This window comes from Poecilia reticulata, chromosome 18, assembly GCF_904066995.2.
Source record: "Poecilia reticulata chromosome 18, P_reticulata-male-v2, whole genome shotgun sequence".
Lineage (NCBI taxonomy): Eukaryota > Metazoa > Chordata > Actinopteri > Cyprinodontiformes > Poeciliidae > Poecilia > Poecilia reticulata.
In genome coordinates, this window is record NC_088847.1 from 8,827,686 (window position 1) to 8,853,347 (window position 25,662).

At 40.4% G+C, this 25,662-nt stretch overlaps 1 protein-coding gene across 2 annotated transcripts in view; it reads right to left on the reverse strand.

The window, feature by feature from the left end:
* The window catches only part of shroom4 (shroom family member 4), a 69,492-nt gene extending 44,211 nt beyond the window's left edge, over positions 1 to 25,281 (reverse strand). Inside the window, exon 1 of one of the 2 annotated variants that reach the window (XM_008435344.3) lies at positions 25,012 to 25,281. In XM_008435344.3, coding sequence (XP_008433566.1) covers positions 25,012 to 25,134 — 123 coding nt within the window. In that variant the 5' untranslated portion in view covers positions 25,135 to 25,281. Of the gene's footprint in view, positions 1 to 20,828; positions 20,996 to 25,011 lie in introns of those variants that run through there. The other variant, XM_008435345.3, reaches the window with a different exon arrangement.
* Positions 25,282 to 25,662: the final 381 nt, after the last annotated feature.

Below are 25,662 nucleotides of genomic sequence, written 5' to 3' on the forward strand. Positions count from 1 at the left end.
GAATCACAGACAGGCAGTGTAACTAAACACAAATACAGGAGGAAGACTCAATGAAAACCCAACAAGTACGACACTAAAAAGCTGAAGATACAAACCGTAGACACAAAATGTTTTACTCACTTTAAGAAACAACTACAAATGTCCCCATTAGGTTTTCTGAGGGTTCCACCAACTCAAATATAAGATTTTTAAAACACCATTGTTAATATAATTGAAGACAGAAACGCAGAAAAGAAAATCACAAATAAGGAAACCATGAGACAGAAGGGAGCCAATGGCTTAGATGAACAACTGGTGATAAATTTGCACCTTTTCAAGCTATCTTAGCAAGGGAATATTAGCAGCTAGTTCCCGCAATCACGTTAAGTCAAAGAACGCAGTGAAACTGTTTGACTCAAATTTTGGCACAACAGTGAAGTCCTGTGAGAAAAAACAAAAACTACATAGATTAAATTAAATAGTTCCACCACAACAACATTTAAGACCTGTGATTAACGTATTTAAGGTCAACTTGCTTCTGTTTAACAAATTTAAGACTTTTTAAGGATGTGTGGACACCTTGCTACCAATAATGAAAGAGAATTTTCTAATACTGAGTCCGAATCAGATTTTTTGTCAAAATCCAGGCTTTGTATTGAAAAAAAAAAAAAAAAAACTAAAGCAGCTTTAAAATGCAGAAAAATAACACCCTGTATTTCATCAACACTACATCGCGCTTATTGCAATGACTTTCCAGCAACAAATATTTTCTCTCCATTTTGATATATCTTGTTGATTAGGAATAAATAATAGCATGATAACACTTGTGGTCAACATGGAGTACAAAAGTTAAAACACGACAGCACCGGTATTTTAGCAGAGGTTTATAAACACTTGAGAAATCTGTATCACAAAAAATATTTTAAAAATGGTTTTCATTCATTTTTGCAAAAGAATATGTATGGTTATTATTAAAGTGGAATAAACAAAAAACATGTTTGTAACTGAGAACAGCAACAACAAGCAAAGTTAGAAAGAAACACAGCGGCATAAAAAGCACTCTAATCCGTTGGTTTTTGAACTCTTTCCAGTCACTTTCTTTTCTTTTTTTTAAAGCCACAGACACACAAGAAGGGCACCGGCTGAGTCAAAGGCATTCGACTGTGTTTATTTTCACTTGTTTCTAATGAGCTTTTCACTCTAAAAACAAACCAGAGGCCAAAAAGGGCTTCAGCGGACGACTGTTTATCGCTGCTCATAATGTGGAATACTGTTCACACACGCACGCACACACACTTACCCTCAAAACACCAGAGCGATAAAATGACCTTTCATTATGCAGAAATGCAACAGATGTAGCACCAACGAAATAAACTCTGCTGGTGGAAGATTACAAAATACACAGGAGGGGGTCAGATCCCAGTCCTGCTAAAACTATCAATGTACCGTTAAGCTCAGAAAATAATCCATCGGTTTCCCACGGAAACGAAACCATGGGGGGAGGATGGAGGCACACGAAGGTGAGGCAGGATGAGCTGAACGTAAAACGAGCACCAGAAGGTAACAAGGCTCAAACAAATGACTCAGAGAAGGCAGAGGAAACGGCAGAGAAGAAAGAAGGAAGGGAGGAGGCGACCTCAGGGGAGCGAGCTGTAATTTGTCCGACACACACTCACACACACACCCACCCACGCATGCACACACACACACACCTGTGGATTTTATATACTCAACCCCAGCATGCAGACATGTGGGGCATAATTAGAGAGTGGTAATAATGGAGTTGATTATGGCGCGTATGTTGCTACGTGCGAGCTGATGAGGTAATTAGAAAAAAAAAACCGTTTTCTCTGAAGGGGATGGAAGTTGTTAGCCACTGCTGCCGCTCGACAACAAACACCTCCAGACAGGAAACCAAGGTCCGACTTCCAACAGAGAGAGGTTTAAAGTTGTTGCCAGTAAATAAGATTAACTCTGGCAGCTTAAACATAAACTTCTTGCATCACACAAAAAGCTAGCTTTTTAAGGTTTTGCCGTAACTTGGTGTGGGGTCCCGCAAATGAGTCGTCATTGTTGTATTTTTTTTTTTCCATTTACTTGTTTGCCCTTTATTTCACCCAGGAAGACCCCACCAAGATCTCTTTTTCCTGAGATTCCTGGTCATGTGGGTGGCACATGTAATAAAAAAAGATTTAAAGTAGGAGTCTTAGATTAAAAAGAGACAGGGGGGGGGGGAGTGAAATGTGTTGATATAACTTTTCAGAGCTGGACACTCCTTTCTCACGGATTCAGGAATGTGTCTAGATACTCAGAAGGTGCAAAAGGTGAGTTGAAAAGGAGGTTGGTTGCACCGGATCTTAATTTTCTTTGAAAGAAGTTGGAAACCATCATCGCCCTTCAGTTTCAGAACTATGCACCGCTTTCTGTTGGTCTGTCAAATAAAATCTTGATAACATGCATCCAAGTTTAGCTAAAACTTGGCAAAATGTTGAAAAGTTCAAGGTGTGGGAAAACATTTGCGAGGCAAAAGCTGAATTTCCTGCTCAAATCTTTAAATATGCAAGTTCCTGAGTTAGAACGTCAAGGGTACAGAAAGGCATTTCAAGCAAAAATATTGCTATAATATCAATATTTCTAGTAAAATGACAGTCCGATCCACCTCTCTCTGCCCATTTCCTGGCTGAATGTTGTAAACATTGGCCTCTAAAAATCACAAAGATCTTTAAATAAAAATGTTGAATGACAATCACATTTTTACAACGTCTTTATTTATTTCACCAAGTGCTGATCTAAACAATTAGACTGAAAACAGCATGACTAAACATATCAGAATTAGGTAAAACTAAGAATAATTGTAAGAGTGAACAAAGTGTAGTTGAAACTCCAGTCCTTAAAAACTTTACACAAAGTGCAGCGTTAAGAAAGTTAGTTCATGCGCAATTAACTTTAAAGTGCCATCATCAAAGAGTCATATCAAAACAAAGAGTCGACACCAATTTGGAACAGATACAAATCTGTTGCTTAGGTGAATGAAATGCACACTGTTAATGTCAGTATTGACCAAAATAATCACAATTATGATTCTTTCCTTCCACTCAGCTCAAGTAGACTCTCCAACCCCCTATTTCACACGCACGCGCGCACACACACACACACACACACACACACAAACACACACACAAACGTTGCCTTTGCTCAGCAATGGCCAAAGTTTCCACTTTGTAATCGTTTTCTAGCGAACTGTAAACGATGGAGACAGATGACCGGTCAGTCCCAGTTTTTCATGATGGTTTTGTAAAACTCAACCTGGCCTTGAAAACCCTCATGCTAGTTAGCAACTCGGTGAATTATCGCCTCCTTGTGGATCAAGACACAAACCTGGTAGACTTTAAAGATTTCTTGAAGATTTATAAAATATTCCTCAAACTTTCATTACAATGATTTTCAACCATGTTTGAACGCATCAACGAGGAAAGGACGAAATGGCTAAATAACTGCAGTTCATAGAAACGGTTATGTGTGTTGTTGTCTCAAAGTGAGGGATTTCAAATTTTAAATATTATGTATTACCTATTGCTCACCTTTTAGTCTTAGCAGCACTTTTAGATCGACATTTTCTGTGTTTTTAACCTCCATGGTTTGAAGCAGTGGAGTTTAGTGCCATGTCCTCTAGTTCAATATTAACTGTCGGTGTGTTGTTGTTTTTACTGCGACCTGCTGTAGAAATGAATTGCCCTTTTGGAAATGAATACAGATCCGAATCTGACAAGTGTTAGTTTTAAGCTCCAGCCAAAGATATACATTAACCGTACCCAACAACATGTGCTTTCATTCATATGTCATTAATAATCCCTACAGCACCCCTCCAAAAAAAGGTCACAAAGCAGAGCATACACCAACTGTGTCCACACAAAGCACAGAAACAACTCGTGTGCCAAATAATCACAGAGGATGATAAGTACCAGCCTGCCTCGGTTTTTTTTTTTTGTTAACATCTGGTGAAAGAAGGTTTTCTTCTTAGTGTACATAAAATAAGCAAATGACCTGACCAGCATGCCTGCCTGCCTGCCTAGTGTTAGGTGTGTGTGGGTCTGTGCCATGCTGCTGTCTGTGCCGTGGGATGTCCAGACTGGGTGAGGTCAGCCCCGGCACATGGGAAATGTGGAAGAATGCCTTCTCTGTACGCTCAAACTCGCACAGATCAGACACACCCATTCAAATTTAGATCTAAGGAGCTGCTTTTTGAGTGTTTGTGTTGTGGTGCAGTGCCAATTTCTGAAAAGATGGAGGGAAGAGGTAGGTAGATAAACAAAAACACCCTGAGTCTTCTGAATCTCCATCACAGACTAGAAAAAGTGATCAGCTTTGGTCTGTAGGTTAGTAACAGCTGTGTGTGGAGACTCTGATGGAGATGATGAACAAAACATGCAACAAAAAATGCTTTGGAGGTCACATGCATGCAAGTGTGGTTGTATTTCCTGCGTTATAGTAACATCATCTGTTTACACAGTCACGCTGTGGGAGCTGGACTTGCCTATGAGGCCAATAATCGAGACCCGTTAACATAAATGAATAGATTTTATGTAAATGACAGGGTTTAATGTTACAGTAACAGCAAGGGTAAGCTGTTGGGCTGCTTCATTCGATGAAAGGCAGCATGAAGCCTTTCAGGTGGACGAAATGTGGGTCTGTATCTGTTAGCTACTGTCAGTGGGTCCCTACACATTCTTCCTGACTCGTGAAGAATCAGGTTTCTTGGTCGATGTTTAAGATGATGATCAGCGTTCCTGTTCTGCCACACAGCAGCCGTGTTTTCATCAGTGCGTATTTTGACGTATCGGGTTAGAAAAGGTTGATGGAAATGGCAAAATTCGAGACAACTTCCTCAATTTCATTAGCAAAACGTTATGTTGGCTTGAGACGGTTGTCATCTTTTCCCAAAAAAAGAGTTGGAGGCAAACGGAAACACATTTGCAAAGCAGGTTCTCATGTAGCGAACATTTACCTTGGATGACTGATTGGCTTTTTCCGTTGTTGGCGTACGTTAGCATGTGGCATCGTCAATCCTAGTTGACAATTACAAGTTGCCCAATATTAACACATTCCTGAAAATCTCTCTTCATGTTTCTGAGACTTGTGATCCGTGCTGATTTTTAAACTTCCTCTTTATTACAGCCATGCACAAGGCCTTACTCACTACCAAGTGAGTAAACTGTTAACCAGACAAGTCAGAATTAACATCGATGTCATTCATTTCTCTCTGAACATAATGATGGAAACGATTGGTAAAGATGAAAATTGAAAGAGAAACACTTGAGAGTCATCTGAAGACTTTTTCTCAGAATGAAGACATGAAAACCATGACATGGCGGCAATGTTGGCAGCCCCTTTTGGGGACAAAGACACCAGAAGGAGTCTTTGTGCCACTGCTATTGTCTGTTGGGCTCCCGTGAATAGTGACCGTGTCCCCAAAGTAAAATATGCGCAGAAACACGAGTAGAGGAGCTGGAGGTTTCACTATCACCTCTTTCAAAAAGCTCTGAAGGTTTTTACCCACGTTTCCTGTTTTGACAGCTCCTAAATTTGCCATTATTTCCACTGACCCTTCAGGGGAGTTTATTTCCACAAGTTGCTCTATGTGTGGCGATTTCTCCAGAGTGAGGCTAAGGACTGGGAATAAAACATAAACCCAGTGTTTGTATGTGGTGAGTGGGTTACTACCAACTATCCAAATGGAAGTTGAGCTGAAACCAGAAGAAATCTCAGCCACGTCCAGTGGGAATAATGTGTGATCACAGATTGGCATTACCCTCTGCATTCATTTACAGAGAAGCACATCCTCCAATTCAAACCACTGTACTTTTGCTGCGCTCTGAGATATAAAGTTTCCAGTAGTAGCCCATAGAGGGCGATAATGAGCCAGTTTATACACCAGCGTCTACCTAGAAGAGGAGAATGTCAAAACTGCATAAAAGATAGAATAAAGTGATTATCCACCAGGATAGAGTGAAAAAACGATTGTATCACCAAATTTGCTGCTTATGAATTTTTAATTTTTGAAAATGTGCTTCGCTTCCGTAGTTCAGAGTGACGTCAGCAGTATTTTTCAGCCAAGAGCCATCGAGCTAAAAATGAGATGATTTCTTTTACCAGCACAATCCTCTGGGCCTCTGCAGTAAATTTTCACATTTTGTGATATAAACACAAAATCTCATCAAATATTTTTCTCTGGTTTCTTGTGCAAATATTTCAGACAAATTTAACTTACTAGTAATACTTCAACAAGATATAGGAGTTGTTTAAAAGAAAATTCCTTAGTATTGATAAAAGTACTATTTCCACTTTCAGATGGTTTCACTTACAAAGTGGGGAAATGTCTTGATCAAAGTGAAATAGTCTGGTAGTGGAAATAGAACTTTTCATCGACATTAAGGAATTACTGACTTCAAACAAGCTCCTATATTTAGCTGAAAAGTTACTTGTACATGGATTTGTCTTATTTCAAGTGTTCCAAGATATTTGCACTAAAAATACTTGGTGAGATTTTATGGTTTTGCTGTGGATTCAGTTGAACTTATTTCATTTATTTTTTCAGGAAATCATAATGAGGTCCTAATCCTTCATTTAAGCACTACTAAGCATTTCTATGAGCCTTTTCCTTACACTTATGGCATAACGTTCCTCATGTCTTGCATGTATGGAAAAACAAGCTCCTCATTCTCATACAACTGCTCCCACAAACACACACACACACACACACAGACACACACCCTTCCTCAACCTCTGCCCTCTAGTCTGAGCCATGTGAGGTTCTCCTCGCTTCCTCACACCCACACTCGCACAAGGCCTTCTTTATCAGGGCGGGAGGAGGGGAGCCGTCGACATGGAAAAGGAAAGAAAGCTCCCACGCTCGCAACGAAAGCAACCAGCAGACGGATCCATGTTTGCATGTGCGCTGCCGTGGCGCTTCGTTGATCCCACGCGTTGCAACTGTCCTCAAACGGCCTTCCCATGGAAACGCCGAGGGGAGCGAAACGAGACAATGATGCCCCCGGACGGATAAGCCCCTCCGTGGCCACCCTACCCCCCTTTGGGGATGAGGTTTCAGCAACACACCCTCGTAGGAGAGCAGAGACTTCGGGTCACCGACAGTTGGATCAAATTCAATGGCGGAGTGACAGAAGGGGGAACGGGTGAAATGAGTGAAGTGGAACAGACAGAACATGAAGAAAATGTAACTAGCTAAACAAGAACAGGCCAGACGGGGGGGCGGGGGGGGGATCTCAACCCTGACTTTTTTAAAGTCACTGATTGTTTTCTGACCTTCTGCAGGCAGACTGGAAACCACAGAACGATCCTGTGAGCGCGATCACATGGAGGAACACCAGCATGTGAATAAATGGCAGCAAAGTTTTATCTCGTAGATTAAATCGTGTTCTTCCTTCAGGCAGAGGACCTGCGTTTATCTCCTGTGTCGATTTCAGACTTCTTGAGTGGGATGACGTTAACTAAGGTTGAGACATGTTATAGACAAATACTTCACCTCAAACGACCAAATTCAAAACTTGGGAGAAAAAATGTCAATCGGGAATTCCCCAGATGATTTACAACTCAAAAACGTGAAGCATTTGTGAATGGAGATGATAGTTTTGCTGGATGCTAGGACTGGGCGATTAATCACATTGATAGATTAACAAAATTTTTGGTTTTTGGAAAATCTAGATTTTTTTTTTTAACCAGTGCACTCCTGGGGTTTTCATAGGACAGAATGATGCCAGCACGTCCAGGTCGGCCATCTTGTTTGATGGTTGACAGCTTCTATTCATTTGGACTTTGAATTCAAGTCAACTCTACGTCGAAATAGACTTTATTTAAGAAAATAAAGTCAAAATGTATTCGAAATAGTACCAGGTTGAAGTTGGAATATTAGGAGAATAAAGAAGTGATTTTATGAAAATTAATTGTTCAAGTTCGTTCTCATTTAAAAACAACTTCTTTTCTTGCTATTTTAAGACAATCTGCTGGTAAAATTGTGTCCTTTTTGTGCAAATATTGACTATATTCTTGTAAGAAAAACTAAAATTCTCGTAACATGTCCCTAATATTGCTTTGTACAACTCACAGAAGGGTTGATTGAAATTTGTTACTAAAGTTACTAAAAAATCGGAAATCATATCTGTTATGAAAAAAATAAGCAATATTGCCCATTCCTACTCAAAGCCTTTACTTCCGTGAGCAGATGTGTCCACCTGACATTAAAGAAAGTGGAGTGAGCATTCCTCCACAGCCACACCGACCCAGCAGCAACTTCTTCTGTTTGTTTTGATTGCAGAACCGGGTTGGAGACTATTTAAAATGTGCCGGAGTCACTTTCTGCTGGACTTTTCGTCTGTATATTTTGCTAGGCTGCACTGCAGAAATGAGACTAAATATTACTAAATAAGATGTCGCCTAAACTTTGCGTTTAAAAAAAAAAACACAGATGCATTAATCTACATAAGTGTGGCTGTGAAATAGTGCATGTAAAACAAATAGCTAAAGGAAGGCTTGAACTCCCTTGTTAAAGAAACTATTGCCGTCAGTTTATTAGTTTAATGCCCTTTAATACCCTTTATAGAGAGATAAGAGGGATCCAACAACACAAAGGATGAAAAGATGAAGAAGAAAAAGCAAAAAGATGGACTTAAACAGTTAGAAGTCGTGTGTCGTCTGTGTTGTTTGATTGACAAGTGATCTCAGGGAAAAATCCCCAGCTGAAACCCCACCGCTTTGCACCAAAGACGTTCTTACCACCTTGAGCTCCGCTAATGCCATTAAAGTCGAACTTAATCTGTTAAAATAAGCCCCTCGTTACCGTCTCCGAGCTGCGGGCCACATCAAAGCTCCATGAGCCGCAGCCCTCTGGAGAGACGCACAGCAGCGCTGCACTAACCCCCGACCCTGACGAAACGCGAACCTGTCACTTAGATCCCATCCGTCATACCGCGTAGCATGGCTCTGAACTCCCATAATCCACCGCTACAACCCCTTCACACACAAACACGTTGGTGACTTCTTAACCCACTCAAGCCTGACACTCACACTGCGACATGACCTCTATTCAACGTCTGGAGACAGAAAGACTTTCGTGAAACAATATATCTAAAGAGATGTGGATTTTGTAGCGAAATACTTAAAGGGAAAGTATCCTGGTTAATGTTTCTAAATGATTGGGTCAGAGGTTCATCATAAAGTCATTTCCAATTACTTGTTAGTAGCTGTATTTCCAACTGAGCAATTTGACATTTTGAAAGTTAATTTGCTTAATGGAAACATGGCAATTTTGGAAAACCTCATTTTTTAATAAGTTTTAGCTCTAGGTTGAGGTGGTTTTATTGGCTGTATCAACATTGGTTTAATTCGCAATGGAAACACTTTTTTTTGCATCACACAAGTCACATGATCAACAACTGGATGCTGCCACTGGCGTAAACCACAAAGACGATGATGACAGGAAGTGGTAGGAGGATGATGCTGTGGCTGGTTTTTAATGACATGAACAAACGTTATTACATGTGATGTAAAAAAAAAATGTGTTTCTTATTCAGTAGAAACACCACAAATGCGAAATTGTTGATTTTCTGCTCACAATTGTAATGGAAATGCAGCTAATTGTTTTTCTGCCTTTACATCTGTCGGCAGTATTCCCAAAAAATAGTGCAGCTACATTTTGTGTGGAAAATTTCTAACAACAACAATACATTAATATTTGTAAGAGGTTGCAAAAAGTACTACAGTACATACATATGGATTTGTTTAACTGCATCTCTTTACCAAGAATCTTTGTTTTTCTCTGAAGGGCGATAAAGAGACACGGTAATTGCTGGTGAATGAGAGCAGCTGAAAACCTAATGATTAAATTGTAAGACGTTTAAAGTAGAGATGCGCTGATCAGGATTTTTTCCTGCCGATACCGATCACCGATACCGATTACATAATTATATTTTTTTTAATCATAAGCACTACGGTTACATTATGTGGAAAAAGGAACCATGAATTCACCTTAATTTAGATAAAAGCTTTTAAATAGCTTTTTCCAAGAAAAAAACAAAACAGGCATTGTGCAAATTGTACTGCTATCGGTAATACTGTCTTTAACAGACTAATAACATATGAAGGCTCTGAAGAGGCTAAATAATGTAAAGAGTCAAAATAAAACCTCTCAGCATTGCCAAAAGGTTCAAGTATAAAACTTAACATTCAAAGGCAAATACAGGATCCATTACAATAAACAATCCTGAGTTACTGAATGAAAACGTCCTGATAGCACGGCACCTAACTGATTACTGCTAGTTCTGAGTGGCTGTTTCTGACTGAGTGGAGTAATTATGCAGAGCAGGGAGGAGATCGATTATTTTTTCAGAGATTATCTGTCTCATGTTAGGACAGCGAAAGTTTTAATACGTATGTAAAATGTATTTTTTTAGGTTAGATGCTGCAGCTTTAAACAGAGGTTCGGTGTCAGAGTCACTACCAGGTGGAGCAGAAGCGAATCTCCGTCTGTCAAATATTACTACCTGTAGCGCGTAGCAGCGGTTCAACAGCGAGAGCAGAACCAGAGTCTTACATCGCAGTTTGAAGACTTCAATAATTTTGCGGGTTAGGTTATTTGTTTAGCTTTATGACCGTCATGCTAATCCGGGTGAGTGTTTGTAGCTGTGCGCTGCTTTACCTGCTATCTGATCGTCTTTTTTTCTGCAGTGAGCCTCGATGTAGCCAAACTCCCTCAAATATGCCGTTGTTCTTATGCCATATTAGATTCGTCATGTTGATGCATTTTGACCTGCTTCAATTTTCCGCCGCAACACGCAAACTTTCCCATTCACTCAGTGCGTTATACAGTAGTTCCACATCGCTTAGGATTTGTTGCTGCGCGTTTGCGCAGTGTGAAGGAAAGAGGAGGCCAGCTGCACAGCCAGGCTGAGAAATGAGATGCAGGTGATCGGTTTGTGTGATCGGCAACAAGAGACTGTGATCGGCGATCACCAATTATACACTTTTTCACGGAAATCGGCCGATTATGATTGGTGGCCGATTGATCGGCACACCTCTAGTTTAAAGGGAGTATTCGGTTAATAAAGCAGGAGAGGCAGATTTTATGGAAGTTCTGTTGCATATGAAGAATTGGGACAACTGGATTATCAACAAGTCATATCAAAACGGGAAATACGCTAACAGCAGCTTAAAGCTTCAGCAAAATGCAGACCCAGAACAATTTTTTCTCTTTATAAATTTGAAAACGAAGCCCAAGGCATGTACTAGTTAGCAATCAGCTTGAACCATCTGGTGGTAGACGGTTGCTTTCTGTACCAAAAATAAGCCAGGTATTAAATGGATAAAACCCCCAAAAGTGAGAAATGATCAATACCCACAAAATAGTGCAGATAAAACGTCACCAAGGTTGCAGAAATAACGTAAGGCTGTTACTTCAGTAGGACAAAATATCCTTTGCCAACAAGTGGGTGGCAGAGCAGCCAGCACATAACTGATGAGTGAGTTAAGGCGAACACAATCAAAACGGTGATTCTTAACTGCATCTCGAAGGCAAATATAGAAATACAAACTCTCTGCTACTCAGGAGCTCTTCCAATATCCCCAGTCTGGAAAGTTTTGAGAGCTAAACATAAATTTAGACAAACAAAAGGACGTTTGTGCACTGCTGGGAGCTCTTACACCGTTTGCCAACCACAGTCTCAACTTCACAAATTTGCATCTACAAGCACTGAATTTTTTGGACGTTAAGTCGTGGACTTTAGGGCGTCCGCAGCGTCGCTAAATGCACACCCCCGTGAACGGCCTCCGGCTGTGCGTTTCTGGTGGGTTATGGAAGCCATTAGATCCGGTGATCAGCAACGACAACAGCCTGGGTTAAAAGGTCGGCGGCCTGTTGGGAGCAGGATTGATCCATCAGTGTCTTTGAAAAAAAAAATCTGCATGAAAGTGTTGCCCTTTATCTTTCTTCCTGTCACACACACACGCAAACACACCATTTCAGTATTGGTGAAATATTAACTTCTTAAAGTGCACCTTACTGACCTAGGCCTCTTTTTTTCATAGTTTGCTGCTATGGCTCAATGTGAGCAACATAGACGTTGAATTGTGTCTTTATTTTTGAGAAATCAAAGAAGCGCTGCAACCTTGGAACATCGGAGGTCTTTGAGCAGTCACAAGAAATTCTGTAATTTGAACTACCTCAAAATAGCACTGTGGTTCAACCAGCTAACTTAGCGTTGAAGCTGCAGCATGTAACCTTTATAAAAATATGCTTTTTACACATTTGATGAAACTGTCACCAGGTTGTCACAGTATAATTTAAAACAGACAACCAATAAAAAGACTGAGCTCCTCCACCTCCTCCCTGTGCTGCCATTACAGTCTGAAGAAATTCACCGTTCCTGACCAGAAACAACCAATCAATCAACCTCGTGAACGCACTGTCAAATGTGCCAATGGTGGAGAAACAACTTGCAGGAAAACTATTTATCCGCCATCATCAGTGGCCATGCTAACTACTCTTAGCATGGCCACCATGTCAGGCTCACATGGGAATGATTGACAACGCTACGACCCGCCCCTTGGCCCTGATTGGTTGCTTCTAGTTAGCGGTGAAAGAAGGCAGAAAAGCTCAATTATTCCACAGATAATTATCTAATAATTTACCATCACGACATAATGACAGTTCCGACAAATACATTTTTTTTTTTTTTTTTTTTTACAAAAGTCACATAAAAAACATAAAAAAGTCACCTTATTAAAATTTGTCTTGGTGCTGATATCCATGACTTGTATGCAACATGATACGATGTGCTCCCTGATCAAACCAAATTAATATTATTTATTGGCTTCATAAAACCACATTTTCCTTAAAGTGAACTAGGATTATATTACTGAACGTCTTTCTAAATCACAGGTACACAATGTTAAAGCGGTGAACAGGCTTAACTGTACTCTAGTCCGCCATATTAAAATGAACTAAAGAGACGCCAGACCGTTTTTGTTATTTACGTCAATTTCTCTCCAACTTTCTTTTTCAATGCAGTAAAATCGCTTCATTCTTTTCTTATGTGTAACCATTTTATCCCGCTTAATCCATGTCAATGTATCCAACTTTCCTCCATTTTAACCTTACATCAATCTGTATCAAAAACAGAGAGACTTTAGCTCTCATCCAGAGTGCATGCAGAACTATGAGAAGTTTTAGACACTTTTCTGCAGACTGCAGTGATTGGAAAAGATATAAATACGCACAGAGGGAAGAAACACAAGATCGAATTCAAGCCAGAAAAATAGCTCCACTGTCTGTTTTTGTTTCTGCAACTTGGCAGATCCAGAGGTCTCGGTTCTAACAAGAAGAGAGCAGAGTGGAGGTTCTGACTCACACTAAACCTTCCCTGGGAACTACACCTTCAGAGAAACAAGGAGGAACGCGAGGATGTTTCCGACAGACGCCACAGAGTACAAACAGCGCAAACAGGAGGGATGGCAGCATGACAGACTGATACACAAAGAGACTGTTGTGTCAAAAACTCGGCTTTAATTCCTCTCGTTGGGTTAGCCACGGGCGTGGACCACACTGTATCGTGGAATGTGTTTGGGGATGCGGCACGCATGTGTGGTACAGCATTTTCCTTTGGTCTGTGGTAAAACTAGATTACCATAAACTGTAAATGTAAACACAGATGCATAGGACTAACCATGTCTGTAAAGGTTCCCCATAACCTGCCGTAAAAGCACGTAAACGTCTTTTAATGGCAGAGAGCTGAATGAAACAGCTGGAAGGCAGAGGAACAGGAGCTAAAACCAGGATTAAGTTTGGATTAGCCGTAAAAAATTATTAAGATAACCTAAAAGGGTTAGCCTTGCCCGTTTACTTGCTATATGCTATATGTCTGCAAGTAAAGAGGCAAATAAACGTCTTTGAATAAATGCAATTGTTATTATTTGGATTTGCATCATTTGTTTCAAACAACATTGTTTTTATCAAATACTGGCAACAATCCAGGGGTTTTAGGATGAATACTGAAAAAAAACAATAATTTTCCAGTAAAAACACTCTACCCCTTCGCTACCGGGTTGAACTGGCAGCAACACTCTTCAGTGTGAAAGTTGTTCCAGTGGGAAGATTATTATTTTGGTTAAAAATGAAGTCAAAGGAAGCATGTGAATGTAAAAAGCTTTTTAAAAAAGGGAAACTGTATTTTTCCACAGAGGAATCTTAACTAATCCTCTTTTCACCATCTTGGTGAACTTTCAGAAAGCACAGAGGAGTCAAGATGTCAGTTCCTGGCAATACTTTGGATATTTCCTCAATTTGGCAAAGACTTCAGTAGGTTCCAGGAATGCATTTCTGCAAAGTTACCCTGTTTTATCATGGGCAGCATATCAGAAAAATATATGACTGAGATAATTCAATTGCTCAAAATGGCGATGATACTGTATAATCGATTCTGATTAACCCACATTTCTGCGTCTTTATACGTTTACATCTGTCTACTTGGCCAAATAGATCATCAATATGCAGGGTCTGACACTTCAAACATGATAACCTACCAATTATTGCATCCAATTAGACCACCATCAGAGCGCTGCTGCATAAACCGACACCGTGATGATTTTTTTGTCCAACTTCTGTTTCACTAACGGGAGACACACGTTGTAATGCTGCGTCAAAAAGCCTCGTTTCCGTTGGGTCCTCATGTATAGAGAAAGTGTGTGTATGTGAGTGTGAGCCTCCAGACGCAGCCTGAGAGAAACAGCTGAAGGCTCTGCAGATCAGAGATGCATTCATTCCAACCCCACCCAACACACACACTGCAACACACACACTCTGCAGCATTCCTCCAGCAGCCAAGTATTTGTCTGAAAAACATTTCATTTGAAAACTCTGTTAGATCATTTCTGGAAAAGAAAAAAACTGTCATGGTTGCTTTTACCCTGCCTTATTGATCCGGATTTAATTATTTTTGTATATTTTTTAAAACACAGTTTCATTATAGTTTTTATTTTGTTTTTTCACTACATATAAATCAATATGGATTTGTGCAATCTGACAGTGCTTCAAGAGCAGGGAGAAAATATTTTCAGGAGTCTGGAATGTAATTGTTGACTTATTGCTAAATCTGCAACCTTATTAACTATTTAATCTTATTACAAGTGATTCTCTTTTCTTCTCATTAGTTATACTCCTATGACTGCAGATATTTGCTAAGTGGTTAAACTAGAGGTTCACTGATTGTATTTCTGTAGTTAATTTCTGATACCGATTTTAACAGATTCTCATTAACAACCAAAATGGAAGATTATAAAACAACAGCTTCTTTACTAGAAGTAATTCATCATTTACAAATAAGAGCAGATTCTGTGAAACAGGGTTTTATTAATTTAAAACAGAGGAGAAATTATTAGTGGTCTTTAGCCTCCTACATTAGCACGGTTAGCGGGCCTAGCGCCATTAAAACAGCAGTCTGTTCCCTAGAAAATGTAGACCCCGAAGTAACTCTGCAATTTCCAAAAAGCTGCCAGCATTTTCAAATCCACCATGTTCTGTAACACACTGAAAGCTCAAAATGATACAACAGAATCGTTTTGGTGTCATATGTTTAGCCTTCCTGTTATCTCCTAATGCTGTTGCTCTTTCTTACCATCTCACAGTTTCTACCAAAAATGTGTCTGGAGATGGAGGAGAAAATAAAGTTAGCTAAAAATAAAAACTTCTTGTATCAGTTGTCCTTCTTCTGACTTCATATCTATTGCATTGATATGCTGTGTTATTATCGAGTCTGCGTTCTGTGTCCACATCGATCAGCGTTGTTGCCAGAGAGACCGAGTAGAGTTTCCAGACTGCGAAATTCATAGTCCTGACATTGGCCAGTTCCGGTCACCAGCTGCTTCCTCTTTTCTCCATCTTTCACATTTTCAACTTTAGAAAACATGAAACAAATATTATGGATAAACTGAATCCACCTGTGCTGACAATACTGCATTAGCTAGAAAAGCAGACTATTCAAAGCAGACTATTATCCTTTTTTTTTCCCCTCCAGGCTGAAAATCTGACAAAGATGTTCTTCAATTTCATAAATGGCTTCACAAAAACTAAAAATAGCACAGGAGGTTGATATGTGAACTTCAAGTTTTCTTAAGATGAAAATTTATGCTAATTCATGGCCTAACATTACTTTTACTGATAGGAATTTCTCATCAAATGAGATGGAAACAGTCTGACATTTACCCAAACGCCAATAACAGCTGCTTTCCGGTCATTTGTGAATTTGAGCTCATTTTGTAAATAGAAAAATTCTTCAAATGATGACTTGATAACCTATTTTGACAATAACTTTATTTTATTTTTACCGTTTTGAAAGTTAAACACAGCAAGTATTTAGGGGAAACGTCTCTTTTTTTTTTTTTTTATTATTATGATCCTCAATGTGTTGTGTACTGTACTCCGCTGCAGTGTGACATATGTTTTTGGTTAGGCAGACAGTTGGAAAAGTAGGAGACATGGAAACACATACAAACACACAGCAGAGACAACAGCATCCCTATCTGAAGGCATCCTCATCTACCCCCCACTGAGCGCATTGCTACTGGAGGCTACCTTTCCAGGAATGCAGAAGGAAAACACACACACACACACACACACAGTCACACACACACACACGGTTGTTTACAAGATCTAAACAGGACAGTTGGAGGCAAACCCACAACCTCACGTCAAAACATTCTTCTTCTGCATTTGTCTTAATGTCAACACGAAGAGCAGCTAATATTCCTCTGGGTGAATTAAATTATGTTTTCAAAGGTTTTAGATATTAAGAGGAAAAACTAAATGTTTCCTCTCTGCAACAATCGGAAAAGCCTCTGCAATGCTCTTTAGTACCAGCATTAACCACAGTTTGATCTTAAGCACTCAGGATGCTTCATAATCTTGCAGCCACTGTTTCAACATTACGTTCAGGTTTTTGTTTGTTTTTTTTTTTAAACACAAAGGCTTGGTGATTTAAGAAGTTTATCCTGCGCTAAACCTACTGAATCCTACAAGTCTGATGACGAGTTAGGGATTTCAATACATCAAAGGAAATCCACTGTCGGATTGATGAGAATAAGTGTCAAGTAGGTGATTAAGGCAGTATTTCAGCATGACACGACACATCTTTTGTTGTGAAAAATGCAGAAACAAAGCCCGTATACCCGGTATAACAATATAACGCCCGGTTGAAAACGTAAAGCTTTTATTTTTGTTTTGCATTTTTCTGCGGTTTCCAAAGATCCTTCACAGCTCAGCGCAACATTTTCTCTCCAGTATCAAGCATAGCAAAAATGCGATGTCTTCGAGGATTTTCTACCAAATCGATAACAGCAGACAGGATTGCTGTTCTGTTTCCACTGTGACTAACCCTGACACCGACACCACAGCCACTTTTCAGCACCTGAACCAAAGGAAGGAGCCGCTAACATCAGTGGCTGACGGCAGCTTCATGGAGAGAAACAGCCAATCGATGCGTCTCGAGTTCAAAGCTCTGCTTTGGATCAGACAATTAAAACTGAGAAGCTTTAAGAACAGGAATAAAAGGAGCCTGCTGTCTTTTATCTTTGCTGCTGGTACTGATCAGAGATCAGCTGGATGGGATCATTGCGAAGCATGTTTTTACAGGGATCTTCTACTGAAACTCAAAAGACAACAAGGAAATTAAAGTCGAGTGTCCCACTACTTGTTATTAGAGTAAACCATGATTTGAAAGCGTAGACAGCATGATGGTAGACAAGAATGCCAGATGTGTAAAGCAACAGACTGCAGGCTAGCCAGCCTGGCTTGGTCTCTGACGGATGTTACAGACGATCCCAGGTGCAAGGTTTTGATTTCTCCACAGACGTTTTTGCTTACAAAAGTGTTCAATCTCTAGATTCATCTGGACACGTGTGTCTACCCGCAAAGGTGGATAATTTGTCATAAAAGATGGCATATGATGATCTGTTAATCCATATGAAAAAGCGTAGAGGTCCAAACTGTGACACCAATTGAAAAAGATGGCTTAACATTTGGCTACATTACTGCCCAGGTGTAACTCGTTGTTGCAGATGACGTAGGATCTTTGTCTGATTCTGCTGAAAAATTACGTTGAAAAATGACTCAGAGCTGCTGAAAGTGGAAATCTGCTTCCTGCGACTTTATATGCTGGACACCTATAAGAGTCAATACCTCATATATGAACTATAAACCTTTCTGCGGTTTCGTTAGCTAGGAATAAGGTAATATGTCTAAAGCTGGTTAAGACAAAAACAAGGCACAGTGCTCCTGCGAAAAAAAACTACTTTGAAAAAGCTCAGCTGGAGAAATCAGGCGAATAGAAGCGACAGCAGAAACAGGTTTCCCATAAAAACATCTTTAAAACGGGTGTTGAAAATATTTCTCCAATGTGAAACCACTAGGCTGGGAAAAAGCGCCCCGACACCAAAATACGCAAGAGAGACTCTCAAATCAAGCAACAACTGCTTCTCATATTCCCTGACGTTCCGCCGTCCCACGGGAATGTCGCCTCGTTGGTTTGGGACCACAGCGCAGTTAGAAACAGAAATATGCCCCCCTCACACACCCCGACACAACACAAATCAGAAGGGAGCGCTCAATAGATCATAAAACCACATATGAAAGTGAGCTGACAGCTTTACAGGGGCTAAACACGATAATCAAAGCAGTTCATCATGCCCGCATTCTGAACACAGACACAAATCTACATAAAAATGTCCTCGAAACACATGGGACTGACAACTTACATCGCTGCATGTCAGTAAACACACACACAACACTCCCACTCGGGTATTTCCACATTTCAACACACTTTCATACGTGTATTGGTGTCACATTAAACAGCGCGATCTACCCGCATGTGGGTTTTATTTTGCAATGCTTGTTGGACAGGAACAGTTGTAGAAAAGAGGGATTCAAAGTAAATCTGTTTCAATATTACAAATTGAGTCATGGCATAAAATTATCAGCAAAAGAAAAAGAAAAATTGTCAGTTGTTGGCAGACCTTTTATTTGAAAACATCCACACATACACTGTTATGATTTGTTCACAGGCAAAGCCGACTTTTGAACAAACTGACATACACCAACGAATTACCAGATGGACGGTTAAAATGTAGCTTTTTGGGTTTTTTAAAGCAAATCTGTTTTACAAGGTGAAGTTTGAAATTTATGTTCTTGTGATCACATTTAGCAATCAAGACTTGGTTGGATCGGTTGGTTGGTTCTCCTTCACACTGTACAATCCAAACCATTTGAAAAACCTGTTCCCCCACCTCACCTGTGGTGGCGCCGCACCAAGAACCGCTGAAGGAAACGACACCAAATCCTCTAAAGACGACATGAGAGTTCTTCCTTCTTTGTGAAACAAAAACAGAGCAGCTTCAAATTTTAGCGGTTGTAGGACTTCTCTTCAGTCGTTGGTAGGAGACTGTGAATCATTACTCCCACTAGCGCAAGACTGACATGTTTGTTTTGGTTACCCAGAAAGTCCATTTCCTGCTTTTGAAGCGGTCTCTGGTCCCCCTTGGCATTCACATATGCATTCGAACCGCACCAGAGTTCACTTCAACCGAACAGAGATCGAGGTTGGTAAATCGTTTTTTGCTCGATTCAGAGCACCAAGGAAAATAAATGGCACTCTTGGATTGGCTGTTTTGCAAATTCCAGCCAAAGCACATCGAGTAGCACTGCGTCTAGGTATTTCAACTACATTTGGTGTCCTGACATCCTGACGTAGCCCAAGTTGTTCTTTACTGATTTCTTTTCTAGAGAGCACTGTCTCTGTTTGTCTTTGACTGGAGTGAGCCGAGCCTTGGCCATCATTGTAGAGCATTTTAAAGTGAGGTATCATGGGTAATATTTATGCCAAGCAGGGAAGAAGAGGCTTTTACATCTAGTTTTAAACTGACAAAAAGCAGCCCTGGACAAGAATCAAACATGGACAACCAACCAACATTTAGCTTTATGCTTTTAATATCTGAGCAAAACCCAGAGAACTCCTGTTAGTTTACTTAGCCACCCAAAACAGGAATCACACACGGAGAAACAACATTTAGCTTCTTACTGTACAAATTTAGAACTCAACCTAGAACAACTGAAACCAACAATTAGTTTTATACCTCTCTGATCCACAACAAACTTAAGATTAAGAGAAACCCCTATTAGTTAATAAATCATTGACTACTTATTCCCATTATACATGGGGAACCAATAGTTCAGTTTTGTATCTCTTTGTCTTTTTCGTTTTGTTGTTTTGTTTGCATTTCCTTCTAAATCACGTAAAGCACTTTGAACTGCCTTGTTGCTAAAAATGTGCTATACAAATAAGATTACCTTATATTCTAACATTCAGCAGCGTAGCGATCTGAGCCAATCAGCTGCAAGACCCAGCAGATTTCCACTGGAATAATATTGCAGCTGTTGAATGTTGCATTCAGTGCCGATTCCAAACCAATAGGATAAAGAAACGAGCCAGTGACAAATCAGAAATACCCAAATTCTTTTAAATGAATCAACGTGACAGTTAAAGCTGTTTAATATCACCAGAAAGGGGGAAAAAAATATTGTACAAACTTCCTTTTTAGCTGCTTAGAATTCTTACAAAAAAAATTAAAACACTCTCTCTCTCTCTTCCACTTGATCGTCAAAGCAAACTCAGGCCATTACATGCCACCTAAATCCTGGCCACTAACAGATTGACTGGCTCGCTAAATGGCTGAGTGAGCAGCGCAGCAATTGACTGACTGAGTAACTTATTGAGCAGACAAAACCCCAGACTCACCATGTCATCGTACGTCTAATCGGCTGCCGTATGGAGTGTAGTTTTCCAGTCTGAGTCGTGTGCGTACGCAAATACGCTTAAGACTCGCACGCAGACATGCACACGCACACACAATCTACAGCAGTAATTAGTTATGCTCCCGGAGGAATGTTGACCAAATGGCTTGTATCCCTCTGCTGTCTCGAGCTGCAGGAGTTGCCCCTCCCCCGTTCTGCAGGGCCATGCACACCCGCGCAGAGTCTTCAGGACATCCTGAGAGGGCAACTGGCACTCTCACACATGAGCACCATCCTTGGAAAAAAAAAAGGGGGGGGGGGGGGGAAGTGGGGCATACCCACTCCAGTAAAGACGTGCTCTTACGAGACAGTTGTAGAGATGTAGGCCATTCTTTTCTCTTTTTTTTCAATCTCAATAAGAGAATAACTTGCAGATTTTTATCCTGACAGTTTTTTTTTATCCATTAGCTGGCAAAGAAATGGAGACTCTGGCCTGCTGTATCACATTAAGACAGCAAATGGATCAGGATGGATCCGTAAGCTAAACATCGAGACTCTCATGAGAACCGGAGAACCAAAACATGTTTAGGTATTGAAAAGCGCTATTGTGAAGAAAAGTCGAACGGAAAAAATCTGTTCATGAAATCTGTCATGCAGCAGAAGCTCCGAAGCAAAGACATGAAGGACAATTGCAGCGCGCCAAACTGTAAACGAATAATCCCCAAAACCCTCCTGAAGACGGCTCGTGTCGTTTGTTCCGTCTTCTCCCGTGTCTGAATAGATGCTTTTGTCTTCTACTGTTCCTGTGACTGATGCATATCGCTGCCTCCAAAACAAGTTTGTTTTGCAACATTTGCAGAGAAACTAGCTTTGAATTTGTTTGACAATGTCGATGAATTACACAGAAACGTGGACACGGCAGGGCTCGGGAAACACACGGCCTGTTGGAAAATTCTTCAACATTTCTGGGTCGATTACCTTGATTTAGTGTTTTTCCTGCAGAAGTAGCAGCCTGTTTACCAGCATCAAGAGCAGACTGTACACATACCGTTATAAAGCAACTTGCTACGTTTGAGGGGGTTAACAAAAGATACATTGTAAAAAGTGAAAAATGTGAATAAAAAACTCAAACTGCACAAAAAAAAAAAAAAATGCTGTGGTGTGTAAAGTTCATCAGAGCTGCTATGGATGAAGGCATAGGTTTAGCTTCCCTGGATTCAAATTCACTATAGGAATGCTATGTTATTTCACTTTTTTAGAAAAAGAATGACTGTTTATAAACATTGTTAACGTATTTCTAATATTGTGTTAAAAAGGCCTAAGTAGTTAAATGAAAAATCTCCAGAATGTGTAGATTCTTTTGAACAAACTAATCGCCAGAATAATTGATTGATTGTCAGAATAATCAATTAATCGTCAGAATAATTGATAGAACGATCGATAATTATATTCCATGCAGTTCCCCCATAACAATAAAATATTGAGCCGCTGGGATCAAATCACCTTGCCCTCAATGCCAACACTTGATTCACATTTTTAGTGACTGAGAACTTAAAGCTGGAAAAGAGCAGTGGAGGCGCAGTGAGGAAGAGAGGAAACTCGGGAAAGTGTGGGTGAATAATAATCGACATCCTCTTGGTAATATTCAGCAGGAGTATCACAATTACAAGCCTTCAGATTGCAGATTGTAGACTTGAACCTGGAGTAGACTTGAACAGAAGCAAAAGTTTCTACAACGTATGAACTCTGGAGGCCTGAACTGGTCGGCGATCGACCAGAAAACTGGTCGATCGCCGATTACTGATCTTTTAAAAAGCCTAACCTGAAAATTCAGATTTTGGCCGATACAAATATTTTCTGAAATGTTGCTCAATATAGCAAGAAAGTTGTCGAGTTGGCAACAGTGAGGCATAACGACATAACTTGGTGGGCCAATCTGTCAGTCAAACCTTTCTCACCGGAGAGTAAAAGATTACAGTGGTTGACTCTTAGACAGGTTAGCAATTACCAAATTAGAATGGACTCACTGAAGAGATGATTGAAATAAAAGCAAGTTTTTGAAAAAAATAGAGAAAAAATTTTAATTTAGAGATTTTATTTTCAAGCCATGTCGCCCAGCCTTAGAATGGAAAAAGTGGAATTGGGGAAATAATACAGATTTTGTAAGACGCCAACTATGCGTGACCTTGTATTCACCATAAACCAATCTGGTGAATTTCACAAGATTAGGCCAGAATTTAACATCAACATTAGGATAATTGAGTTTTAAATTTGACAAAATGTAATGTTCGTTACTGGTTTCTCAATTGGTGACTATGATGTTTTTATGACTATTTTTGTGTTTTTACGATGTAACGTACTTTGAACTGCCTTGTTGCTCAGACTTGATTGACTGATTGATAGATTGATTATGTTCAAGTCAGAATCGTCTCTTTCCAATATTGGAAAACAGATTTTATCCTCCCGTGTACATTGATTCCTACTTCACACACACCTGTGCCAGTCAGTAATGATGGCATTCGGCAGCAGTCCGTTACTGAGACAGTGTGACTGATGTCCTCAACACACACACGCCTCTACTGGAGCTTGTCTGTTGTTCCCTCTATGCATTAAGCACCTGAAACCCTTCTCTGAAACGTATTCGCTCATTGTCAAGCACTCAATTGCCTTCTGAGTGGAACAGACCAATGAACCAATGGACACAAAACAGCCATGCAGCACAGTCTGAGTTTTTATCTCCTGCAACAGTCTCTCTCTCCCCTTCCACCAAACCCTCCAGTCACATTTTCCCAGGGGCCGTGTTACTGTGTGCGACTCGGTGTGCGCGCGCGGGCGTTTCCAGAAGACTGAGCCAGGTTTTCCATTCCCTGCTGTGGTGAATTCTAAAACGTACACCGGCCAACGTTTACACCACCACAGCAGCTGCTGCCACCGCCGCTGCTGCAGGTCCTGCATAAAGTGTGCGGGACGCAGCGGAGGTAAAAGGCAGCCCAGGCCACCCCCAGCAGAACACACACTGCAATAATTACTTGCAGCAATTCAAAGACACGTTTCTTGTTTGCAGTGGCTCAACGCCCGCGGAGACTGAACCACCTCAAGAGGCAAGGAGGATACTTTGGCCGTCCTCTACTTTTAGAACAAGATGGAGTCAAGTCCTAAAACTTCCAGCTTCGGAACACCACACCATTTGTCATGCAGCATGGCTATAAAGTAAAAGGACGGTGTATGCACCCACTCACTAAAGTAATCCAAGAGCCACGTGAAAAGCAAAGATATTTTAAGAATGCCCCCATCAGATAACCAGCATCTTTCATTTCTGGGATTCCCACATCCTACAGACTCCCTCTAACCCCATTCCACCAAACCCCCCCTCACATCATTCCTGCCCCAGGCCATGTCTTCTGTGAAGTGGTTCTAGCCGTCTGTCAACACTTTGGGGGTTTTGCCTGGAATTGAAAGGAGAATCATGGACAGGAACAATGTCCCTTTTCGTCTAGGGACTCCCATGTAAACTACTTTTAAGAATCACCACAATTCAATCAATAAATAAACCGACATGTAAATGCTGAAAGGTGTACAACAAATACATCTTGCATTCTTTTTTACAAAAGCATGAAAATGAACTTTTTTTGGTTTAATTTCTGTGCACTGTACTAAATCATGTACTTATCCATCAAAGTTAAACGTTAGCATCTGCTTGACCTGTCACTGTGACCTTTTCAGTTATTTCATGGTGCATTTGGAGCACAAGAATCAAACTTAAGAAATAAAATACTTCAAATTCTGATATTTAACATCAGATGTTTAACTTCAAAGTGTTATTGAGCAAATTTCAGATTTATGACTTGCACAAAAATGTATTCAATGATATGCATCTTCAAATGTGTGTAAAACATATAATAAAACATGTTGAACTGTCAGTTAAACCGGTGCACAAGCTGAAGAAGTGCAGTCAGTCATAACTCCCCCGTTTTTCCAACCTGTTTGCTAATAGTTAAATTCAACAGAACCAACAGTAACAAAAGTGCTTGGATGAAAGTCATAACATTCGTGCATTTTTGCAGCAGTATCCCCGTTTTAAAATTCCATTACAATAATATGCGGAGGCAATGTTGGCAAACTGAAGTTGTGTATGAAGAATGATTTTTTTTTTTTTTTTTTAAAGAACATTTGTGTTGTTAGCTTACTTTAGAGATGATGAGCGGCTCGCCATGCTCCAGTCCTCCTTTCAGTGTAAACCCCCAAGGCGCGCCCCCGTTCAGCTGGACCTGGATGTGGTGGAAGGAGACAAGCTGCTCCACGGTCTCCATGCCGCTCCGTACCGAGGCTTCTCTCTGCCGGTGGTTAACAGCCCAGCGGCGCCGGTAGCGGTTCCTCTAGCCTCTCCATCACCGCTCAAGCATCAACAACGACTGGATGGTGGGAAAACGGAGCGAGTGAACCCGAATAGGGGGAGGGCAAAAACTTTTTTTTCGCCTTGTGTAAAGTTATTGGCAATGTTCCTAGCTATATCCGGTAGGTCTGTTCGCAAAACAAGGGCACTTTAGCATAATTTCGTCACAACAGACCAACTGGGTATAGTACTAGAGCATACTTTAAAAATATTTTGGGTCAACTACTTGGCTAAAGGAGTTTATTTCTTCTAAAAAAAAAAAATAGAGCAAAACAACTGTTTTATTTTTGAGACTGAGACGAATATTTCCGGTTTCATTTCTGCACTGGCGACCCAGCCGAAAACTTTGGGAAAACTTTTACCCAGCACCTTTCCCAAGCGAGAAATGTGGCTCCTCCCACTACTGCAAACGCGCGCTGTGATTGAAAGAACGGACGACCAATGG